The sequence below is a fragment of the Lutjanus erythropterus genome, chromosome 16, assembly GCF_056507025.1.
Source record: "Lutjanus erythropterus isolate fLutEry1 chromosome 16, fLutEry1.hap2, whole genome shotgun sequence".
Taxonomy (NCBI): Eukaryota; Metazoa; Chordata; class Actinopteri; order Lutjaniformes; family Lutjanidae; genus Lutjanus; species Lutjanus erythropterus.
Genome location: NC_139332.1, coordinates 33,624,179 through 33,649,667, shown reverse-complemented (window position 1 = coordinate 33,649,667; position 25,489 = coordinate 33,624,179). Strand labels below are relative to the sequence as shown.

General features: G+C 39.5%; 2 protein-coding genes across 4 annotated transcripts in view; both read left to right on the top strand.

Moving 5' to 3' along the window:
- The first annotated feature begins 1,030 nt into the window (after positions 1-1,030).
- LOC146313458 (zymogen granule membrane protein 16-like) lies at positions 1,031-4,577 on the top strand. The gene is made up of 4 exons (XM_084738871.1): positions 1,031-1,093; positions 1,205-1,257; positions 2,187-2,313; positions 3,405-4,577. Exons 2-4 carry the CDS (start codon positions 1,206-1,208, stop codon positions 3,727-3,729), a joined length of 504 nt encoding a protein of 167 aa, XP_084594997.1. The 5' UTR covers positions 1,031-1,093; position 1,205; the 3' UTR covers positions 3,730-4,577.
- A 4,811-nt stretch (positions 4,578-9,388) lies between these two features.
- samd12 (sterile alpha motif domain containing 12) overlaps positions 9,389-25,489 on the top strand; it is a 177,634-nt gene continuing 161,533 nt past the window's right edge. The window contains exon 1 of one of the 3 annotated variants that reach the window (XM_084739891.1): positions 9,389-9,544. In XM_084739891.1, coding sequence (XP_084596017.1) covers positions 9,532-9,544 — 13 coding nt within the window. In that variant the 5' untranslated portion in view covers positions 9,389-9,531. Of the gene's footprint in view, positions 9,545-9,861; positions 10,200-25,489 lie in introns of those variants that run through there. The other 2 variants (XM_084739892.1, XM_084739890.1) reach the window with 2 other exon arrangements.

Sequence of the window (25,489 nt, the reverse complement as noted above, 5' to 3'; positions counted from 1 at the left end):
GCAAGGAAATCATGGAAATATCAAAAATTAAAAATCTAGCAAAGATAGTCAGTAGTATTTTGCTTACCATTAAACAATAATCAGACCTTTATTTTGAAAGGGTGATAATGGACTGTACTGTAATCGGTTGTGTCTGGTCCATGGCAGCCTGATCAATATCTCACATGCACCCCTCCACGACCCCTTGAAAAATAATTGCCCACCCCTGGTATAGCCAAACCTTTCTATGACAGATTAAATCTGCTTTTTATTTTAAAAATAAAAAATCTGACAGAGCTAAGGGAAATGTGGGAAACAATTTTAAAAGGATGAATACTGTCATGAAAAATATATTTTAAAACCAAAATGACTATGACGGCACACTTTTACACCCGAACTATCAGTCAGTGTTGTTGTTTTTTAGATTTTTAAGGCTTTTAACACATTTTTAAATAGTCTGAAGTTGTGAATTCTTGTCTGACAAGGGTGTCTTCTGGTACAGAGCAAATTTAGAAATAAAAGAATATATAAATAAATAAAGCAAACCGAAACATACATTTCATAAATTACATATATTTCATATATACACATCCTTAAAGAATAAATTTTCACCAAAACATGGACCCAGGATGTTAGTATTTATATATGTATCTATTTTTTTCTATTTTTCTGGTGTGACAGGATTTTTCCCGATTGTGAAGAATGTCCCAGGTGTTAACCGTGCATCATAATTATTAGATAATTATAAGGTCATCTGTACAGTAGCTGTCATTACATCATGATGATCTACACACACTTGTTTCCTTGATTCCATCTTCATAAAGGAATGTGCACAGGAGGAAATATGCATCGCAGTGAGTATAAAAACTCTCCGCTCTCACAAAGATGCACACACACATGTTGCAGGTCTGACAGCATTATCGCCTTGTTTGACACCTGATCTGTGAGTATATCCTTTTATTGATTTTATCCACTGCTGATATTTAATTATCATCTCTAATATATGGAAAAACAAATCACAACTACTGAATTTTACAGCAATTTTTATTTATTTTATTTCACTGTCTATAGGTGTTTCTTGATCGTTGTGCAAAAGACAAAAGAAATACCACAGGTATGAGTTCATGCTGTTTATTTTTTCCTAAATTAATTATTCACTAATTGCTCAGTTTAAAAAATAAATAAAAGTCTTGGTTGTATAATTCAGTATCATTTTGTTTTGCAGAATGCATCCCGTTGTCATCTTCGCTCTGCTCACAGTTTCTCTCTTGGCTGATGGTGAGTGTAACATTAATTAGTCAAATATGTGTTAAAGTTTAACAGTCCTTTAAATATTTCAGCAGTTTGTACATAAATTAAAAAGACTTCTGTTTAAAGGCAAATTCTCTTTTACAGGTGTTTAAATATGTTTGGAAATGTCCTGTCATACAGGCAGACTTTAATTATCTGTAACTGTAAAGAATTTGGACAAAAATGTATTTTTATTTTTACTTTCAAATTATTTTAAAAGGTCAAACTCCTGTCATGGAACAACCTTGTAGTGATTACATTTTTTATTAAATGAAGATTTCAGCTCCGCCAGATGGAAAATTATGTATTACAGAGTTCACAAAACTTTGAAAAGCCACAAATTTCATAAAGAGATGATTAACAAATCACATTTTTATACCTTTATTATCAGTAGGTATTGTTAGTTTTAGATTTTGAAGGTTTTTAACGTTTTTTAAATGGTCTGAAGTTGTGATTTTTTGGGATGAGAGTGTTTTCTGGCACAGAGCAGGTTTAAAAATGTAAAAAATTAAATCAAACCAAACAATTTGATTAAGTACATATATTTCATATGTATAAATCCTTACAGACTCAATTTTCACCAAAAAATAAAAATAAATAAATAAAAAAAATTGTTATACGTATGTAAATATAGTTGTCAACAGCAAGTTTTTTCATAGCAGAAAACATTAAATAGATAAAATAAAATAAAATAAAATAGAATAAAGTAAAATACAATAATTTACAAGAAAATAAAATGAATTAAATTAAATTAAATTAAATTAAATTAAAATAATGTACTATGAAATAAAATAAAATAAAATAAAATAAAATAAAATAAAATAAAATAAAATAAAATAAAATAAATAGTAAGTTTCCTGTCAGCCTGTCCACAGTGTTAACAGGTTCTCTCGTGTCTCTGTCTCTCGTCCTTGCAGCTCAGTCTCAGTCCTACTCCTTCTCTAAACCAGTGGGATCAGGAGCTGGAAGCTCGTACGGCCTCACCGGAACAGGCAGAATCACAGGTGTGCGTGTATGGGAGGCCTACAGCAACTACATCTACGGGTAAATATCAAACATATTACATATAGATAGAAATAGATAGAAATTGAAAATGTTAATTAATGACTCTAGAAAACGTTATATTAATACTATTACTGTTGTTACAATAATAATACTGACAATAGCAGCAAAATGTTCACTGCCAATATTTTTTTTTGTCATAAATTGTGTCATCAGAAATTAAGGGAATATACTTTCTTCTCTGACAGCATCACGGTGTCCCCGTGTGAAATTTCTATTCAGCCCATAACTTAAGCGATTGTTTGCTTGTTTCATGTTAATTAGAGTTCAAATTAATGCCGAATGTTCACCAAATGAGTAAATGTCATAGTCATGGCTTGTAAGAAATCATTAATCATCTTGTAGAAGCTGTAGATGTTTATAACAGTAAAATTAAGATAAATGTGAATGTAGTTTGGCAGGCAGTGATACAGGCGGCCACTGAACTCAAACCCCTGAGCAGAGTGAGCTTTTGTTTTCAGGATAACAGACTTAACTTTAGATTGGCAGACAGTTCTAAACACCTGACTGATTTACAGTGGAGGTCAGTGCTTGTTATTGTCAATTTATATTGTTGCACTTGTCCTGCACTCCTGCAGCATTCCTGCAGCCTGCCTGAGCTTCCTTGAGCCTGGGGAGGAGGGGGTGGGGGGAAACAGCTTGCTTCAACCATCGAAGGCAAATTAAATAAGATTTAAACCTATTTAGTGTACAGTCTATGGCTCCAACTCCGCATTTGGACTGCAGTACTCAATTTACAGTTACATATTCCTCTTTTAAAAATGTATATAGCTTCAATTTGTCAAAAAATAGAAAACTTATCTGTTCTTGAGAAGCATTCCTGCCTTTTTTAAACCAGGAACAGGGGTCTGGCTGATTAAATCATGTTTTTGTAAAATATCTGATGGAGCTGACATAAAATCTGAGATGAAGAAGTTTAAAGAGCAAACATTTTCATAAAAAACTGGTGTCTTTGAGGATTTGAACCATGGTACCTTATCCTTCACCCATGCAGTTTTTCGGTGGGTGTCATATGATTCAAGTTACGATACCACTCCTTTTTGTGATGCACATGTCTTTCTTCCCCTCTTCAGCTTCCAGTTGCGCTATGGCGTCATCTGGTCCCGCATCGCTGGTCGCAAAATAGGCGATACCAAGGAGATTGAATTGTTTGACGATGAAGCCATCATCCAGATTTCGGGGAAGTACGCCCACTACGTGCAGTCCGTGGTGTTCACCACGAACAGGGGCCGTACGCTGTGGGCAGGACAGCCCGCAGGCCACTCCTTCAACATGTACCCCGAGCACCCCGACGCTGAGCTGCGCTTCCTGAGCGGCCGGTACCACGGAGCCATCACCTCCATTGGGGCCCACTGGGCCATCATTAATCCATCTGTTAACGGCACTGCGAAGAACTGAGTTCAGCTCTGTGGTGCAGTTTGTTAATTTTTCAGCATTTGATGTAACATTTAATCTTGTTTTTGCTGATCAAAAAATATAAGCTCAAATTTATGAGAGAACCTAAAGGGGACCTGTTATGCTTTTTCAGTTGTGAAGGAGTTTGATGTCCTGCTGCTGCTCAACGCTCTGTAGTTTACAGAGTTTCTAACAGACAGGTATCTTTACTTGTAGCTAATTTAGCTAATTGCTACCGCTAGTTAGGTGTGCACTCCCCTGGTCTTTCAGCTCCCAGCCCGGGCAGAATCAGCTACATGAAGCTAACTAGCAGTTAGCAGCTAACAACATGTAAATCTTTGTCCATCAGGAAACTCCATAAAGCATGTAAAGCTAAGGCAGAGCAGCCGGAGGACATCACGGCAAAGGCCAGAAAATGTTTTCTCCATGAAATTTATCATCTAAATCAATGAATAAAGTTGTGTTTTTGCACAGTAATCAGTGAGGCCGGGCAGCAAACACTCCTCTCCAAGCACACGGGTCATGCCCCCCACAGCCAATCAGAAGAAAGTGAGCTTTTGGTGGGCGGAGCATTAAAGAGACAGGAGCTAGACAGCGAGCAGCTGCATAAAGGGCCAGTAAAAGATAAATCCAGATGATTTTGAAATGTGAATCATGCAAAGCTACTCTAGTGTGGCTCTAGAATGAAAATATAGAGCTGGAAATGAGCATAACAGGTCCCCTTTAATTATTCTTACTAAAACCCTTTCAAATTTCTTTAGCAAGATTTTAAACTGCATATTTAAGGAACAGCATAAAGTAACAGAGGGCATTATGTAGTAGTTACTGTGTTAAAACACTGGTGGAACTTACTTTAGTGGCCTGTTTCTTTAAATTTCAACACATTGTGCTCTTTTCCTTGTTTGAGTAAAGATATTTAATAAAAATGCATCATTTGCACACCAAGACCGCTCACAACATCACTGTGTTTTGTATTTTCACTTTGGATTCATTCATTCATTCAGTATCTTCAGGCTGGTTGAGTCACACCAGGAAACAGACAACTTTAAAAGTGCTGCCTGTATTTCTCACTGGGTTTAAATGTAATCGTCTGCTTGAAGGAACAATTTGACGTTTTAGATGAGGGTTAAATTTTAAGATTGATGCTACCCTCATCTGTCCAAGTATTAAACTGGAGCCAGAAGATAATTAGCCTAGCTTAGCATTAAGACTGGAGGCAGGGAGAAACAGCTAGCCTGCCAACAAACTGTAGTTTTATGAGGGATTACATAATGCAAGTAGAGCTGCAACAATTAAGTGTTTAATCAATTATTAATTACTAAAGTAATCGCTAAAGTTTATTGGTAATTGATTAATTGGTTAGACTGTTTTCTTTCAGGAAAAAATCTCTGATTTCAGCTTCTTAAATGTGATTATTTTCTGGTTTCTTCACTGCTCTATGACAGCAAACTAAATTTGAGGGTATCATCCTGGGTTTTGGGAAACACTGATGACACTGACATTTTTCACCCTTTTCTGACATTTTATGGACCAAACAACCAAGCGATTAATTGACAAAATAATCATCAGATTAACTGACAATGAAAATAATCATTAGTTTATTAATTGTCCAGGTTCTTGGCTTCAGACATGAACACATCTGACCAATCAAACTGCACGTTGTTGACGTCTCATCCAAAACATCCAGCATGGTCAATCACTTGTTTTACAGAACTCTGCTTTCTGTTATAAAAGGGGCAAAAGGCTACAGACATCACAACTGTAGAGAGGAATTAACTTTGATGTGTGTACATGAAGCTGCAACAGTTTACAGAAAATGTCTTTACTTCCAAACAGTAAAGAATCTATTTTTATGTTTGTGAAAATGGTCTAACTTGCAACAGACTAATCTGTGAGTAAAATTAAGACTGGTTTAACAGTACAGACTGGTCTAAAATATCTTTGTGGAACTGGTCCCCTTTCACAGTGTTAGACAGGCTTTCTGGGAATCACAAGGACATTGTTTGCAAATGAGATATAGCATATTAATAACTGAGCTGTAGAGATGGGCTTACGTTTTCATATTTGGAAAGAGCCAGGGTAGCTGTGTCCCCCTGCTTCTAGTCTTCAGTTAAGCTAATTGTCTCCTGGCTGCTGCAAATAAGCATATTTCCCAAAATACTCAACCATTCCTTTAATTTAGGCTCCAATGGTGAGTCTTTCTAAATGTGTTTTTTGCACAAAGACTTCCAACACGTGTCTAATCTTTCCACAGATAGAAACTCTTTTAAAAAGAGATTTAAATCTCATCTATTCTGATCAAAGTGTGAAGGTGACAGTGTGACATTAGTTTGTTGTTTCACCACAGGGATGACCTCAGGTCACAGAGCTCACTGTGTGCAGAAAGTTAAATGTTTCCTCAGGCATCTATTGTTGTACTAAACACAAAAAACACTGTGAACTAATTTATAGCAACAATATTGAGCAGAACATTTATTTTCTGTTGCATCTGTGCTGTTAGATTTGGAAATGTGTAGAGCATTAACACACAAAAGCTTGTCTTTTTTAAATATAGTTTTCAGGGACAAAGGATAGCTGTGCAACTGTAAAACATTTGTACTTGTCTTATTACACACAGAAATTACCAAATACAATTTATTGCAGAGATGTAGGTTGTTTTATTGACTTCCTAGGATTTAACACAAATTAAATATAATTTTATTTGTTTCACAATTGCCACTTATTCCCCCCAAAATATAATTCTCTTCATTTCAAGCATTTGTTTTCTTTTTCTTGCAAATCTATTTTAAGCAAGCTGGAATTCATGACTCATAACATTTCCCTCTGCCAAAAAAAAAAACTCATTATGACAAGCAGTGAGATGAAAAACACGCCAGGAAAACCCCACAGACAGGCTGAGCAGACCTTAAAACAAAAGAAGAAACCAGAGAAAACATCATGCATACTGAACCAACAGCCACACCTGCGTGAGGTAATACATGAAACACAGGCAGACTTCCTCATTCTGTGTCACATGTTATCTGATGTATCACTCCAGGTTATCTGAAATGAAAATGTCACAATCAAAATAGCACACAGACAAGCAGGCGGAGAGATAAGAAGGCCGGCCCCTGCGTCATTGTTCATCTGTCTTTCTGGTAATACCTGTGCTGCACATCTTAGCATGGAGATACTGTTGTTAACTGACATGCATATGGTATTTGTTTGTGAGACAATTACATCAAAAGTTATATTGTTTTCTGGCTAGCTAAAAAGTTAACCAAACATTACATTGTTTGCTTGCTAGCTAAAAAGTTAACCAAATATTGTTTTTGTTTTATTATTTTTTTGTTTGTTTGGTAGCTAGTTAGTTAACTAAACATTACATTATTTGCAAGCTAGCTAAAAAGTTAACCCAACATTTTTGTTTGCTAGCTAATTAAAAAGCTAACAAAATGTTATAATGTTTGGTAGCTAGCTAAAAAGTTAACCCAATCCTTTTTTTGTTGTTGTTGCTAGCTAGTTAAAAAATGTTACACTGTTTTCTGGCTATCTAAAAGGTTAATCAAACATTTTGTTTTGTTTTGTTTTGTTTTGTTTGCTAGCTAGTTAAACAAAATGTTTCATCACTTGCTAGCTAGCTAGTTAATCAAAAGTAGCTAGCTAAAAGAATCTTAAAAAGTGTTTGTGAGTTTGTGAGCTCGCTAGAAAATCAACACACTGTTACACTGTTTGCAAGCCAGCCAAAAAGTTAACCAAACGTTCACCATAACAGTAATGAAAATGTGAGGCAGAGAGATTTTGTTTTGTTTTGTTTATCTGTCCTACTTGTAGTACTGTACTGCTTGTCTTAGCATGGAGATACTGTTAACCAACGTATGTTTCCTCCTTTTGCTCACACAGACAGGAGGACAAGTTGGACATTCAATTAACACACTGAATAAGTAACAACACACTGTAAAAGCTACTGTATGTCTCCTCTCTTTAGAGGGTCGCCATGTCATGGTAGAACTGCTCTGGTTAATTAGCATACCAAAGAGGATTTACGAGTCTTTACTGTAGCTGTCAGTTTGAAGACCTGATAATTATGGTATGCACATTTATACAGCCGTTCTAAAAATAAGCCTCTGTTTTACTGCTTGCACCAGTGGAGCATTAAAGAGAGTGAACATGCACAGAGCTGAATCTGTGGATGTGTGGCAGACAGACAGGGTTTGTGGTTTTATATTCTGCCCCGTGGACACAAACAGATGCAGTGTTGTTTTCACCTTGATTTCAACCATCACCCGGTGAGGAGTCAGACACGTCTGAGTGACTATCAAACGCCAGACACTTGGCTTGAAGCCTTTTTTAAAGTTTACCTCTAACTCGTCTCGACTATGCCTCCGCCCAGCTCCCCCTGCAGACCACTGAGGCTGCGTTCAGCAGGATCTCTACGCTGCATCAGATCCAGAGAGATGAGCTGCTGCAGCCACTGATGGCTTTACCTCCTAAGTAGAAGTGGAAAATAAATGAGTACAAAGACTGTACTACTGTACTTAAATAAACTTTAAGTGGACTTTTACTGTACTTAAGTAGACTTTTTACCCTCTACAAAAACTCAGAAATACTAAAATGATCCAAAGGACAAAATAAGACAGCGTAACGACTAAAACTACGTAAAGGACAAAATAAGATGGAAAAACTGTAACAAGACTAAAACAACATGGAACAAGATGAAAATTATGTAAGAACACATAATAAGACAGGACAATGTAACAAGATGGAAATGATGCAAAAGTCACAACAAGCAGAAAACAATGTAACAAGATAAAATAGGTCCTGTTATGTTTGCTACATCCACTAGGGGGCTACATCCACTAGGGGGCGCATCACAACAATGAGCAACAGGCTTAGAGATACATTTTCTTTAATTTGGTGGTGTGCCCCAGGTGTCACCCAATCAGCAGTGACATAAATGTAAACACAGACGTGTTGCAGTGCAGCGTTTTCTACCTTGTGAGGGCTGACACACCCCGCTTAGGATGGGCTGACTTCAGAAGCCAAAAATGTTCTCGCCCCACAACCCAATTTTTACACAGAACCATCTGAGAATTCATCTTGAGAATCTGTTTGGAAAAGGGCACACAATTTAAAAAAAAAAAAAAAAAAAAACTGGTAAGTGATTAGATGAACCATCTGTCTATCACATCTATAACGCAGGCTAATTTCAACCAATCAGATTAGCGCTTCTCGCTGTTGCCACACCTCAAACCACACCCTTAGCTGCCAGCAGTTCTTACCAGAACACTGATTGGCTGCACCAGGTTTTGTTTGGACCTAAATAGACAAGTTGAAGCCTGGCAAGATGGATTCTCATATATTCACTCCATATTTTTCTGTTGATAATCCACACACCCCCTCCTGCAGTGGGACATTTCATGTTGCTGAATGCATTTTCAGCATTTTGAGTTTAATTGCAATGAAATATGCGGTGTAAACGAATTGGTCAAGCTTTGCCTCACCTGCAGGAATTTTTATGGGCTCTATTATAGTGCTTTTCCATTAGGCTACACGCACACACACACGGAGAGGGGATTGCTTTTAAACTGCCCTCTCTGCAGAAACAGCTGAAACTTCCTCCCCTCTTATTTCCAGAGGGCGCTGCGCCTACACTTCCCAGGATCCTTTGGGGCGCGGCAGCAGCTGTGCGCTCCGGCTTGCCCGCAGCAAAGTGATGATAACACGCCAAACAAGGTACAATGAGAGCGCGTTGACTTTTACATTCCTCCTGCCTGCTGCCCCTGCGAGTGATGCCCAAATCTGTGGAGTAGTAGCAGCAGCACGATGGCTGTCGAAGGTAAGACTCCTCCTCATCCTCACTGTGAGCTGTCTGTCTCTTTGTGTCTCCTTTAAAAATAAAAAAAAGACAATATAGTTGATGAGAGGACAGGAGCGGTGTGGTGTGAACGGCTCAACCCAGACACTGTCGGGTCAACTGTGTGAGCCTGTGATTGGGTGATGTTGCAGCATTACGTGCAGTGTCCTGCTCAGATTCTCCTTTTATTACAAACCGTTGCTATTCTCTGTCTTTACATGATCACACACCATAAAGACGCGTGTTAACGCGCAGCCTCTTTCTGTATTTTTATTGCTGCTGCTGTGTGTGCGCGCGCGCCTGGTCGATTGGAGACAACACTGGTTAACAGGTCTGCTTCTTTTGCGTAATCATCCCGGCGTGCCGCGCACTCCGTGTTCTCTGGAGGAAACCGGAGCAGGGACTATTTTTTATTTCTCTTTCGGAGACATTAATTGAGTCTTTTAGGGGATATCTGCTCATTTGGCAGCAGGTGGAGGGACATGTGGACCGGGTGAAGTCGTGATTGTCAGGAAAACAGTCAGCTGAGGTGCTCCGGACGTTCAGGGAGGTGAGAACAAGTGTCAGTAACTCGGGATGCTCGGACAATCTCCTCACCTTATCGGAGGCATCTTGTGGATCCAGAATCCAATGAGAGGTATGTTTTAGAGGAGCAGTGGCGGAGTCAGGCTGTCTGAGGGGCAGGGGTGGAAAAAATGAAAGGGCTCCCACTGTATGGACAGAAAAAAGCATTGATGCATTTATGCTGAAACCAGTACAATCCCTGCATAAGATGTTTCAATGAAGGGTATTTAGCAGGTTTTATCCACTGGAAGGGCACTCTAGAGGGCACTTTAGCACATACTCTCCACAGGAAGGATACTTCAGCATGTTTTCTACACTAGAATGGCACCCTATAGGATGCTTGGCCACTGGAAGGGCACTTATCATGTTTTCTTTAGAGGCAGGACACTTTAGAGGGCACTTGAGCACATTTCTCTAAAGGACGGATACTTGAGCACCTCTTCTACACTAGAAAGGCACCCTATAGGACACTGAACCTCTGGAAGGGCACTCTATGGGGCACTTTAACACGTATTCTCCACTGGAAGGGCACTTTATCAAGTTTTCTCCACTGCAAAGGCACTCTAAAGGGCACTTTTAGCATGTTTTCTCCACTAGAAGGGCTCCCTAGAGGACACTTTAGCACTGGAAGGGCACACTAGAGGACACTTTAGCAAATGTTCTCTACTGGAAGGGCACGATATCCCATTTTCTCCAGAGGTATGGTGCTTTAGAAGGCACTGTATCAATTTTTCCGTTTTGGAAGGGAACCCTATTGAGCACTTTAGCACTCGAAGGGCACCCTAGAGGGCTCTTTAGCAAGGGACGTCTCAATACCACTTTTTCATGTCAGATGCTGCAGCCTTGAGTAGCTGTCGATACCGATCTGATTCCATCTTTTTATTGTATTGATGCACTTTGCTTAACCTGGCCATCTAAAAAAAATCTCAAACTGTGAAACAAATATTCTACTTAGGTGACAGAGGAAATGCATAGAACATGACTCAGTTATGCAATACTGCTGTTTCTTTTTTATTTATTTATTTCATCTGTGTCACTTGTGACACTTTCCTGGCTCTCTTCCTCTCAGAGGCTTTTCCGCTGTAGTCCAGTGTGTGTTTACCAATGCAGGTATGACTGGTATGAGCCTGTGGCACTCCTGCATACCTACATGTATCAGGTTATTCATCTCTGACAGCCATTACAGGACATTTTATACATATGTTGTCCACACATTGGGCTGTGTGACCTGAACCTGTTCCTCTTGTGTCTCCCCAGAGGTTTATTGAAGTGGACTTTCTATGTGTCAGGTTGTGTTTGCAAGTCAATATTTATCTGCACTGACACTGATAGCACAGGAAGAGCTGCATGCGGAGCGTTATTGTTCTTCTGCAGCACGACTTCTCGTATTTTCTCATGTTGAGGAGCCAAAAATAGACGCATGTGAAACAGCAATCTCCAGATTTTAGTGCAACATTTGTACTGTGGATTGGGGCTCTGAACTCCCTGATCACAGCAGTCGGTCTCATTTCAATAGGGTATAACTTATCGACTGGGTTGCACCAACAATGATTCATTTATTCTAAGATCATATTTTAGCAAAACTAGGTTTAAAATGTGAAAATCTAGATTTAAAATTAAGCAGAGCTCTGTTGCACAATTAGTAAATCCAATTTTGTTGATTTAAACAGAAATTAAAGTTAGAGCTTGCTAACCTAAATTAGAATACATGAAAAATAAATAAATACAGTGCCAAAGTTGTTTTTGGCAGCTCTGTATTCTTTAACAAGATGTATGGCAACTCAGTTCACAGTCTTAACACGGCTGTCCTGAAACCCTGAGCTTATCTGGATACTTTGTTTACTACTGTCACTTAGCACCCTATAGGGCACTTTATCTCTGGAAGGGCACTTCGCCTACTGTTGGTAGCATGTAAGTTAGCTTGTACTCTTTTCCCAGACACGAGCAGAGCATGCACACGAGAGAGAGCTGCTTCCTGCAACCACAATCAGTGAACTGTGTTAAAAAAAAAGTAAAAAAAAAACAAAAACAGAACAAAACAAAAAACACCTTTACATTGTTTGCTAGCTAGTTAAAACATAAACAAAACTTTACATTGTTTGCTATCTAACTTAAAAGTTAACCAAACATTATATTGTCTGCGAACTAGCTAAAAAGATAATAAAGTGTTACATTACTTGCTGGCTAGCTAAAAAAGTAAAAAAACAAAAAAAACAAAAAGAAATTATACTGTTTGCTAGCTAGTTAAAAAGTAAACAAAACATTACATTGTCTTGAAAGAAGAGCTGCCATCTTTCTTTGAGAAACTTGATTATTTTACTCAATCCATCTTCAGTAGGCAGCCCTTTTTAAAAGCTAAACCTCCTCAGGTATAAACTTGAAGTTTCATGCAACAGAATTTATTAGGTTTTGTAAATTTAAACCAGTTTTAAAGTTCGGTGAAGTTAAAGTTTAGCCATGATTTTATCAGATTCAAAGAATTTCTCCTCACTGGTGCAGCCCAGCCATAAAGTAGAGCAAAATAAGAAAGATTGTAGTCGAGGTCCACCTGAAAGCTTCCCTGGAGCTCTCTAGCTCCCTCTTCAACAACATCTTCTCCATTTGTTCCTGCCAAGATCAAAAAAATGTCTTGTACAAGTTGTGCCCCTCTCGCTCTGATGCTGCAGCTTCTTTATGCTGCCAAAGGCTGACCTACGGGTGTAAAGATATTGCCACCTGCTTCAAAAGCTTGAAATATAATATACCTTTAATGGTATATGGCGAGCACGGCTGCAGCCATAACACTACCTTCCTCCCAGCATATCCTCCTCTATAGTTTCAATCATGCATCTCTTGAGATTCGACTTTCAAGGCAGTAAAGAGGAAGGCTGGTGCTGCTGAGGCCGCCTGCAGATGCACACTTTGTTCCAGAGCTGGATGGTTTATCCAGTTTTATCCGTTTCTTCATCCCTTTTCTCTCCTTTTCTCATCCAAGCTAACACAGATGAATATTTTAAATAACAGTATCTCTTTGTTAGATGTAATAGTTGGGGAGAAAAACATTTTATTCTCTCCACAACCATGAAATTGTTGTTATTATACTATTTTTGCATTTATTGTCTTATCTTACAAATGATCAATGCTCACAAGTCTTGCTGTAAGATATCAGAGATAGTTTAATGCACTTTCTTTTGTCATTCCTGCAGAAATGCAAATACCGAGCATCAGTACAATCTGTGACTTGAGCAGTTCCAGCAGCTGTAGGATAAGTCTGTGCATCCAATCGTGATTCACTGACTTGAGTCAGTGAGAGAGCTGAATTTATGAGTCACGTCCCCGTCCGCCAAAGTCGCTATAACTAACATGTCTGACAGAATTAGGGAGAAAAACCTGCACTTCTAAATGCTCAAGGTCGGATCAGATTTTGCTGGAGCAGCCAAAACATCCTATACGGCCCCCGAGCTGTGGCTGAAATACAATACTTTGAAAAACTTTCTCCTTGAAGACGGTGATGATAGCGCTCTACCTCACAGAGAAAAGGAGAATTATGGTCAAATAGGATAAGAAAGTTACCAAACATACCTACTAAAGTACTTAAAGGATAGAGTTTGAAGTGAGATTGACGCTGTGGATGAGTGCAGCAGAAAAATGTGTTTTAGCTGCCTAAAAAAATCAAAATCAAGTGTGTGCTGTATTAAGAATATTTTCACCAATCTGCTTTTTCCAATAGAAAACCTCTGTGATGAGCTAAATATCGTTCTCTCCAAACCAACCAGATTAACTGATCAAAAAAGAAACAATAGATTAATTGTAAATGGAAGTAACGGTTACATGCATATCTATTAAATTGGCATGTATGTACAGACGTCTGTGTTTGTTTCCTTCCCTCTAAGATGACTCTTAATGATTAGTTTGCATAGTGCAAACAGATTTCCATTTTTAGATTTGCCACAGTTTGCTAAAAACAGTTCTGGATTTAATTAAAGCTGTTTTTGTTTATCTCTCCGTGGTACGAGTGACTCTGTCCCAGTGGACTGGACGAAGCTCGCTGCAGCGCCATCACTTTTAATTTAAGACGTGACGTTTGAGAGAAATCACAACAACACTGCAGAGTCACTGTTTTCTGTTCCAGTGCTCCACCAACCCCGCTAAGACGGAGAATATGGGTCAAGCATTTAATAATTTATAACACATGAGAAGACAATAAGCGCTTTGAGAAACCAGCACTTTGGCGGGCGCCTCTCCCCGTTTTCAGCATCACTTTGGAAGCACTTTCACTTAGCAGTGTTTGGCAAAATCCAGTCTGTGCAAGACGACAAAAAAACTTTCTGCAAAGCTGCACTGATAATTCTTCAAGCTGGCAAACTGATTGATTTACACTCTAAATATAGTATGAAGATACAATAATAGCTGCTTTTATTTCAAATTCTACAACATAATCTAAAGAGCATTGCTCCTTTGTGTTTGTAAAAGTGAAAACCTCATTTTATTCTCTTTGAAAGTCTAGTCTGGAAATCAAATGTTTGAAGAAGATGATGTACCGGCGTGTCAGAAAATGTCTCTGATGCAACTCTTCTAACTGCAAGAGATGTGAGTCAAGAAACAAGAGGCTTGGAAGTGGTTACATCATGCTGGACAGGAAGTCTGAAATCTGTCCTCTCTGACACAGATTATATTACCTGGTACTGTGTTTGAGCTTGAGCTTGGAAAACTTAACTAATCACAGATACAAATGCAGATTCATGTCACTTTTAATTGTACTGATTAGACACAGCAGTTGCACTGCATGCAGGCAGGTGAGGAAGCATCAGATCAGGGATGTCAAACTCATTTTAGTTGTGACAATTCGATCTCAAGTGGGCCACATGAATAAAACTATTCCATCATAACCTATAAATAACAACACGTTCATGTTCAACATCATGTCATGTAGCCTGCATGCGGGATGCATGATAGCATATCCAGCTTAGGGCCTGATATTCTGACTGTTTGTTGACTGGTGGACAAATCAGGAAATGTTTTTCTTTCTCGGATTTTCACACTTTGCAAATAGGGCTGAAAAAAACAACAACTAATTGTCATTATTTTCACTGATATTGCAAAGAAAAGTTTTGATTAATTGTGCAGTCCTGTATTTGCAAAGTCATCAAGCGGACCAGATTGGACCCTTTGGTGGGCCGGTTCTGGCCCGTGGATCACATGTTGACACCCCTGCTTCAGATCAGTAGTCCTTAGCACAGTGGGATAAATTCTAGGCTTGAGTACTGTCTTCTCAAAACAGCTGATACAGACAAAAATCATGACTTAATTAATGATCTCATATTTAGTCCTGACCATATTGACTAAAGTCTGGATTATAGAATTGATTATAACTGTTTTGATTGGCCAGTTGAAGGCAGGAGTTAACAGCTGGTGTTTTGTTCTAACTGGTTTTCACACTGTGTGCATGCATTGTGTTCACCAAACAGTAGCATATTCGTTTAAGTAAGTGTCATTTTGTTGAAGAGGCTATAATCTTGTGCTCACTTATGTGATCATATTTGCTGCAGTAGATATGAGATGCTGCTCGAAAATCACCCGTAACGTGTTTGTGAATGTGTGATGAATCTGGTGACAGAGACGCAACACAACTGCTGCTGTGAGGTGATCACAACACAGGCAGTAACCAGTTCAACACATCCTCATACCCTCATGACAGAATAGGTTGATTGCCAATTACTCCCAAAACAACAAATACGTCAGCGCAGCTCAGCGGGGATTTGCGTCTTCATTACAGCAGGTCTGCTCGCTCGAAGGTGTGTCTTATGACTGAAGACGAGCAGCTCTAAAACAGCAAATAAACACTGACCCTCCTATAAATCCTTCACAACAAAAGTCCTGTGTTCATAGTCCTGTGTCATATTCAAAAGCTTTTATTATGAAGCAGCAAACTCAAACACAACAGTAAGATTACAGCAGCTGCCTGAATGTAAAAACAGTGTCACAGGAGAGAAACTTAACTTCAAACCACAGAGATGAGCTTCTAAAGAGCTTAGAGCTGAACAAGAAACGTCTTTCTCTCTGCTCACCTGCGCAGACATGAGCTGAGTTTCACAACATGCTGGTTTGAGGGGGAGAAAGGGTGGGTTGTCACGGGTTGGCTGCGGTTGGCGAGACGTCATTGCAGCCCGTGTTAGTAGAAATGCAGATCATGGCGAGGCACAGTTTGGTTCGGTGCAGACAAAAGTTGAAAAAAAAAAAAGTCGAAAAGCCCCAATACTGTATATTAGTAGTAAACTTAGTAAAACTATTGCAGTTTGGTTAACTTTATACATATACACTACTAAGAAAAGTTTTGAAAAAGATCATGGTTTGGGTTAAAATAACATTACGTATGTCATGTGACGGAAGTGATGTAACTCACAGGGTGGAAGTCATGAACATAATGAAACTTAAGTAAGTTAAACTTTAAATAACTCCATGTTTTCTTCTCACACAGGAAGTCCAGTGTTTGTTTGAACCATACATCCACCTACACCTACTCCATATGTGGACTTTGTCGCTCCTTATACTTCTCCTGTCATAATTACTCTACCCGGAGTAAAAGGAAATATAAGCTGCTTGCACGTTTGTCCTAGATGGATGTTTTTCCAGTAAGGACGGGCTGAACCAGTGAATCTGAAAACCAGTTAAGACACAACACCGGCCATCATAATTTGTTGATCTGATTGGTTGACATGATCCTGTTACAGACAGATGGTTGATTCCATGTAACAAACCATCTGGTGCATCAGGTTAGGGGTTTCCATCTGATGCCTTAAGACTAAGACTGTAGTGTGAAATGTGTGAGTGAAAGCGATCAGCGCAGAGTGAGGTGATGCCCACGGCTGAGCAGAAAGTTGTCAGTGTGGCAGTAAATGTACAGTTCACAGGTCACGGTGTGTCAGTTAATAAATGCTGCAGCCTCTCGAGACCGAGAAAATCCTCATCTATTGATTCTCAACTGCTGGAAGAGTGACAGGGTTATCCCCAAAGTACGCTGAGCAGGAAAGGATAAGGTTAAGCTAATGCTAACGCTAGTGTTGTACCTTTAAAATGTCTGCTGTGGTGTGATCATACCCCTATAAATAAGCTTTGTAGTTCTTTATTCATAGTCTTGTAAACAGTTGTTAGTATGTTGTCAGCTGCCCACTGGCTATCCCAAGATAACTTAGGTTAAGTCTGTTGACCAATCAGAGGCTGTGATCCTGACTTGTGTGTGACAGCGCTGATCCATACTTGTTTTAATAGATCCGTGCTGTGATCTCAGCATGAGCTTGACCCTTCATTACGACTGTAATGAGCTCAACCCCACGACAGGTATCATGTGACTCTGCCTCCTCCTCATTGATTCCAGTGATTCCACCACGATATCACAGCATGTGCACCGACACTGAAACGAAGTTGAACTTGCCTTCATTTTTTTCCACACTCCAAAGTCATCTTGCGCTGCACTCGGTGAGGCAATCAAATTAGCACACATTGCAAGTCGATTACCTTGCAGCATGAATAGCGTGGCATTATGGTAATTCTTCTGTTTACTTTGAAAACGTCAGGACAGAGGAGCAAATTATTCCTGCTGTGATAATTTTCCAGAATTGCCTCAAAGGAGAATGAGCTGCAAGACACCCACACTCACACAGAGACATTTTTTTTTATAACGCAGTGCTATTTTGAGATATTTTTTTAGTGCATTTTCACCTTTATTGGACAGTTTACAAGCAGGACACAAGGGGGAAGAAAGAGAATGAGAGAGGGGGGTTCGGTCCCTGGTTGAATCAGACCAGGAAAGTTAAAGGGATAGTTCCGATTATTTGATGTAGGGTTGTATAAAGATCTTAGGTTGTCACTGCACTACCTACAGTAGATGTGCAGATCCTTTTTTAAGGCTTGATTCCAAGAGACACAGCTGCGTCGCATTACGGCTGCACCTCGTCCACCAGAGCTTCGCTATGCTTCAAATACACGCCACGCCCGTTGCTGACAGAGAATGTGGCCAATTTTCCAAATAAAAGACCCCGTGCAGACTTGTGATCGTAAAAAAGAAACCATTTAATGAAGTAGCCTGCTAATCCACGGTAGAAGACAATGACCCTAACCCTAACCCTTTGTTTGTTTTTGTTATTGTGTGAATCCAAACTTACTTTTTAAAACTTCGCACAACAACACAAACAAGCCAAGAGTTTGAGGCAGTGGCAGACCAGCAGCTCCTGTGATCTGCAAGGTAAAATTACTGATTTTGTCTGTGGAGTCGGTTGGTTTGATGAGAGAAATATATTTGACTTATACAAGGGCAGTTTTCTCATCACAAAAGGCAGTGAAAATACTCTAAATAGAGCACACTCTTAAGCTAGTTATGATTTTTGTAAGTGGCCAAAATACCTTTTGTCTCTGATTCTGTCCACAGCGTTTCATTGCTAAGCTTCCAGGTACTCTTCTCTGCTTCGCCAAACTGGGGGCGGCCATCTAATAAGTATCTCACACAGCCTTGATTCAAATAATCTGAACTATTCCTTTAAATGGTACACATCTTAACCAGCGGGTCACCAGCATGAAGTGTTGTTTTCACTGACATATTAGGCTGGCCATGAAAAGGCTTCATGACCTCAGGGCAATGATGAAAAGCTGGGTTTTATGTAGGCAAACATAAGCATGACAGCAACATGTATGTAATGTAAATATATACACACACACGCACACACACACACACACACACATACAGAAAAGAGCCAAGGAGTGGACCCCGTGTCCAGCCGTGTACAGCAGTGTTTACCCCCGTGGCTGAGGCTGTTCATTTCACTCCTTCTCTCTTGCCTCCGTGCATCAAGCCTCCTTGATATGTCCTGCCCCGCTCTGCCTGCCTGTGCACCCAGTCAGAAAACTCATTTCAAATCCGTCCCCGGGATCTGGCCCAGGAATAGAATTAGTAGAATAAACATGTTTATTTGAGTCGGTGGAATAGGATTACATCTTTTAGTCGAGTTAATCAGGAGTTGCCACGGTGAAGGAGCATCGTCCCAACCTTAGTCAGCAGGAAATGGGATTAAGATGACAGAAGATGTGGGAAAATGTCACGGGAGAGCAGCGATGTTGTGTAATCATCCCCTGGGTGGACCTCCAGCCATCTTTGATGCACCACACCACGCCAAAGTGCTGCTGCGTGGAATTTAGAATGAAAGCTAAGCAGAAAATAAAAATAGAAAATAAAAATAGAAAAAAAAAAGTAGGGGTGGGCGCAGAGTTGTCCTCTAGCGATGTCAGCGTTCCCGTATTACACTCTCATCAACAGATTTACATCCCCTACCTTGTACCTGAGAGAGAATCTGTCGAACTCGTGTCAGGAGTTTACTCATTACCATCGGATCTGTCTGCGGCCCGAGAGCTTCGGCTGGCTCAGCTTGCATCACCGCGCCTGACTGTCAGCTTGAGAGAAAAGAAGCTGAGCGAAGGTAAAGCCAACAGAGTCTGGCGCTCCGGTGGATAAACCTGACGGACGCTTTGTTTTTCCAGCAGAATGTGTGAGAATGAGAAAACACACAGATGCCAAGAAAGCTGATGTCAAGGCAACAAATGAAGACCACACAGCGGCAGTAAATCTAATGTTGAGCATAATGCATGACTAAGCTTTTGTCACTTCTGCTGTATATGTTTTCTTGTTCGGCACGGTACTGAATCAAAAGAAGCAGACCTGACACAACAGGCCTTTTTCCACAGCAGACAGTGAAATGTAAAAAAATTTTTACTACGAGAAAAAGTAAGAGAAGTCAACTCCAGTTCAGCCTTAACCACCCAGGAGTGCTGAACAAGGAATCCCGCTCGGTCATAAATTGGAGGGAGGGGGGCAATTATTTGTTATTAGCATGAGTGACACCCCAAAACACTTTATAAGGTAGTAATCTGGCACATGGTGAGGCTTTGAGACACCACCACAAAAAGCTCTGTGCAATAATTCACCCTGCAATAAATGCAAAACTCTCATTACACTCTTATATATGACCACAGCTTGATGCACATTTTTATACACAGTTCTTACATCCATTATTATATTTCTATTCATCTTACATTTTCTGCATATTGCAGTTTTATATTTTTATATTGCTGTTATATTTTGTAGCAGCTTCACACACTTAATGTATATGATTGTTATTGTCACATTATCTCTTTTATATATTGCCCTAGAAAGTACATACTTCTACATATTTCTACATACTTCTTATTTCTATTATAATTCTTATAGATATTTTCTATTCTTTAACAGGTGCACCTGTAACATCAACAATTTCCCCCCAGGGATCAATAAAGTATTTATGATTCTGATTCTGAAGAAGAAGAGCAGGATTTTTTCTGCAGTGGAGACAAAATATTTAAAAAAAATTATACATATTACCTGTTTGAGTTGATTAAAGCTCCCTGTGCTCTCTGGAGAAAATATAAAGCCAAACTCACTTTAAGAAATATGACATATTAACAATTCCTTAGGTGTCCATAAAAACAGATAACGCAAGATAAAAGGACTCATATGTTGACGGTCTTCTTATCAATTTGGCATCAATATAATCCTTAAAGAGAAACCATATTTCTGTACATTTTTGATTTTGTCGCCTCAGCTCATTACCAGTCTCTCTTGGCTGGCTGTGCTGTTTTAATGGGAGAAGACAGCGTGAATGAAGGGCAAACTGTTTCAAAAATGATGATTTCTCTCTAAAACAGATGCTGAATTAAACACAGGACTCATAATAATGTTAATTCACAGTTTATCCCGTGTATTTGGCCGATACACTGGTAACTATACGGTTTGCTTATTCCTATTATTAAATATATTTGATTTTATTCTGATTATCAACTATTTTTGATCTGAACTGGCTCAAATGTTTAAAAAATAGCACGTATCCTCCCTTAAGTCTAATACTGGGGCTGCAGCTGCTCCACTGCTCAGACGCCTATGGACACAGTAACTGAAGGGCGTGAGTGAAAGAGTTAAAAATAAACTTGAACTTAAATAAATTCAGTTTAGGTTTGTTTGAAGTGTTTTCAGTGACTCATCAGAGCTCAAAAGAAAAGCTTTATGTTTCGTTTTACACTTTTATTTTAAATATTTTACAGGATTATTTATTAATGTGTTTAGTTCTATTTACTTTTTATTACATTGTGTCAGTTTATGTTCTCCATAGACCGCTTCAGATTACCTGCCATGTTTGAAAACGCCGGTGAATCCATGTAATCAGTGGGTATGAACAAAATAAGGACAAATCGAGGAAACAAACTCAAAAAAAAAAAGAAAATGTGTGTAAATGACTTCCTGCATGTTGATGCAGTCTGTGGATTTAGGGGTTTTATTTCGATGTGCAGTAGGCCTGCACAATTAATCAAATTTTTATTGAAACTGCAATATGGCTTTCTGCAGTTTTCAAATCACAGAAGGCAAAATGTATCAAAAAACGTCTAAATGAATGAATGTTGTGAGGCAGAAATCATATTCTACAGACTTAAATAAATCTTCATTTGGTACAGATTCCTGCAAAAGAAAAAATCACACCATAGTCATTTAAACATGTTTTTCAATCAAAATAAGAATAATGATGAATAAATTATCATTACCCTTAAAACTGCAGCTCATATCATCATGTCAGATAATGCAAATGCTGTTTATTAGCTGTTCTCTGGAGCCAAAAACAACCTGCATCCATCCTGATCATTCAAAAGTCTTCTTGACATTCCTCTTTTGTACAAAATAGCCCCTCATGTAAGCAAACACGACAACAGTGCAGAGTCTGATGTTACTAACAGTGTAAACTCTGGTGTCCCTGTTTACACAGACGATATCTTCACCTTGGCAGGCATTTACAAAGAGCTCCATTTTAAGTGACCTAAAACGCTGTTTGTGTGTGGACAAAAGGCCAAAAGGCACAAAGGCAAGAAAGCGAATAATCACATTTCCCAAAAATGCCTCCAAAACTATTCCTGACTCTTCAAAACAAGGAAAACAATTGTGATGCTGCTGAAAACTTGCAGAAGGTCCAATCCAAGTTCAATGTAATTGGTACTTGATCTAGAAATCCTCTTGTAAATTAGAGCAGAAATATATTCTCAAAGATGTTGGCTTACATAACCACAGCCCTGTATACTGAGCGCGGCCTCTAGGAGAAGATGCTGGGAATCATAGTTGTTTCTATATTCATGTCACACCTGCACTAAAGACTTGTCACTCGCTGTGCGACAGTGTCACCTGTAGCCTCGGGATGCGTCGTGCCACAGCTCAATCAACATGAATCGTAAGCCGCTTGTCATTTTTGCACTTGACACACTTACTCAAACTGAAGCTGCATAGTTTTTCCACATTTAGATCCGATGAATATGCAGATGAGCGGCAGTTAAACGGTGAGAGGACTTTAGATTTGTGTTGACTTTGTTTTATGCAAAATCCTCCGCAGCATCCGACCTTTATTTAGGACTTTTCTTTTTAAATGCAGTGCAACATTAACCTGGCTGACGGTGTGGGTCCTTGTCTGTCACCACACAGGGCGGAACAAAATCTACTGTACTGTAGCTTTATCGACCTTCATGAAGTATGAGCGCGAGGCAGATTAAACTCAGGGGAGGAGATAAATACGGCTCCAGTCATTCATCGATCATGTCACCATTGTGAAGCGCTTCCAGCACTTTCACGCGCCTCTCGTCTCCCTCACAAATGACGACCTTTGTGCGTTTTTGTGAATATTCTGCATCGTTTGGCGCCCTGCTGCGTCGAGTGCGGAAACTTGGCGGCGTGTCAGCTCCGGTCCCTGATGACCATGAAGTTCTCTGGGCTCTGTTCTGCTGACTGATTGAAGCTGCAGATCTGAGGCGGTTTGTGTGTCACTGAGTGGGCACAGATGGAGGCAGTCAAAGTCAGGTGAAAACTGTGCTGCAGAGATTATTCTTTTGACATCTTGTGAGGCGGAGAGCACATATGGTGTCTCATTTTAGACAACCGTAGTGCCTATATTTACACATTGGTCATTTTAGATGGAGTGCAGCTGTGAAGAGAGACGATTCGAGTAGGAAATTTACTCTAAGAAGTGTCAAGTTGGGATGCAACAATCTGATTTCGTCCAGCACTTACAGCAGCGACGCACGTGGTCTGAAAACAGCTGGACAGCAGTCTGGAAGTAGTTATGAGTTTGGACCAAAAACAGTTAATTGCAATTGTTATGTGTGTTTTAAGGGACGGTTACAGCAGATTACAGCTAATTACAACACTGCTAATTTAATCGGGCACTTGAAGAAAAACTATTTAAAAGGGTCCAGTGAGCTCAGAGCTAAACTGTAATGTTTTAAATTAAAGGGACAGTTTGGACTTTTTTTTAAAGTTTTGTTTGTATCAGTAGTCAGTGTATTACCCACAGAAGATGGCAGTTGGCACACGGCATGAGTTCCAGGGTTTGAAGTTAAGCAGTGGACAAGCTCTGCAGCAAAACGTATTCTAGCCACTAGACCTGGGTGATGTAGCTGAAAAGTCTGTTACAACAGCAAAGTTTCATGTTTGTTGATACTGATAATCATCAATCATGTAGCTCTTGACTGACATGTTGTGTACTCAACATACTGCAATTTTCTTGGCCAATTCTGATTTTCAGAATTATAGTTGTTAGAATATGCAAACAGTCTGTGAGCAGTTGTTTGCTGCTGGCTAATATTAAAGAGAGCTAAAGAGCTAGAAAGTTTACTGTCTGTCTTCTCTTTATCTTGTCCTTATCCTATCGCTAATGCCAACTTGCAAGCGTTTGTCTCTGTATGTGTGGCTGTAAACGGCGCTGTTGTGGCTGTGACGTTAGGGTCTGTGTTGCTGCGCGTATGATGTGGCCGTGATGCAGAGCGTAGGTGAGAATATGACCAGTACAGAATCAGATCAGTGCATCCGTACGCAATGCTGTTCCAGCAGCTGGTCCATCCATCCATTTTCTTCTGCTTATTCGGGGTCGGGTTATAGTGAAAATAAGCCGAACCCGACGCTTCGGCAACACTTTCCAGCTCCTCCACCTCAGCTGGCTTCTTTCACTGTGATGGTGGAGCCGTTCCACTCTGAACACCCTCTGAATGTCTGAGCTCCTCCAACTCTGTCCAACTTAAAAAACAATGTATTCACACTTTATTCACAATTTCCTCAGGGCATATTCGTTTCATTCTTTCATGGTGGTTTGCATTTAATGCAGTGAAGTGAAACTATCAAACATTTTATCAAACTACTTCCTTATTTCTATTGCTGATGGATCAGTTTATTGCTCAAGTCAACTAGCCACCTGGAAAAATCAATATCAGTTGAAATGTAGACTATATTTAGTACATGTCTGTCACTCTCACTTGCTGTCAGACAGCCTTTTCTGATGAGAAACAGAAGTTTCATCACTCTCTCTCCATCACTTGCCTTTGAAAAATTGCTGATTTTAGCAACAGAGTCTGGTTGGTTTGGAGAGAACGGTATAATGAGTGATGAAATTTCAGTTGAAAGGCTGTCTGACAGCAAGGTAAAGCAGAGAAAAAACATTTTAAACATAGCTTACAATTAAAATGATATTGAGTTTTTACTTTTTTTTAGGTGGCTGAAATACCTTTAGTTGCTGACCCTGTCAACAGCAGCAGCATTGCACACTTTTGTGTCTCTGTATTATTCATGTATCAAGTATATTATCCTGAGGAACTTGTATGGCTCAGTAAAACATGCTGAGGACTCAAATGCATGACTCAGATGCAGAAAGTTAAGCAGAATTCACCGAGTCGATGCTCAAAACAAAAGCAGGGTTCAGAAACAGACAGGCGGCGCAGGCTACCGGAACAAAAAGGGCAAAGAAGGCAGGTAAAAAAAAATCTACAAAGACACGCAAAAGGTCAAGACAAGCCAGTCCAGACAGGAAGAAGACGGCGAGACTGCTAAAGCTGAGTGGCATAATAGATGATCTGACAGAGAAAGGAGCTGGTAAATAAAGGCTGAATCCAGATTCCTGGATTTCGCTGCACTGGCAGTCTTGAGGACTTAATTGGAGTGTTCCTGGAAATCTAAAATGTACCGAGTCCAAAAAGAGACTCAAGTAAAGTTAATGCAGACGACCAGAGAGTCTGTTTAAGGTGCAACAGAGTTTATCTGGAAGACGGCCAATAGCTCATAGCAATATGGATGCAACAATGTATGAAATATGTAATGAATTTTTAAGGCATACAAAATGTGACAATGCTCAACACAATCTCCCAGAACCCAAAGGGACATCTTCAGTTTTCTTCTTTTTATTACAAATCTTAAACCAACCCTTTATTTACTCAAAAATGACAAAGAAAATCAGCAAATTCTCGCATTTAAGAACTTGGAATCAGCAAATATTTGACAGAATTGCT

Bases quoted from the DNA above. Each gene is read 5' to 3' on its own strand.
- LOC146313458 (XM_084738871.1), top strand. From the start codon at position 1,206: ATGCATCCCGTTGTCATCTTCGCTCTGCTCACAGTTTCTCTCTTGGCT. The intron at 1,258-2,186 runs GTGAGTGTAACA...TCGTCCTTGCAG, and splicing joins AGTTTCTCTCTTGGCTGATG to CTCAGTCTCAGTCCTACTCC. The intron at 2,314-3,404 runs GTAAATATCAAA...TCCCCTCTTCAG, and splicing joins TACAGCAACTACATCTACGG to CTTCCAGTTGCGCTATGGCG.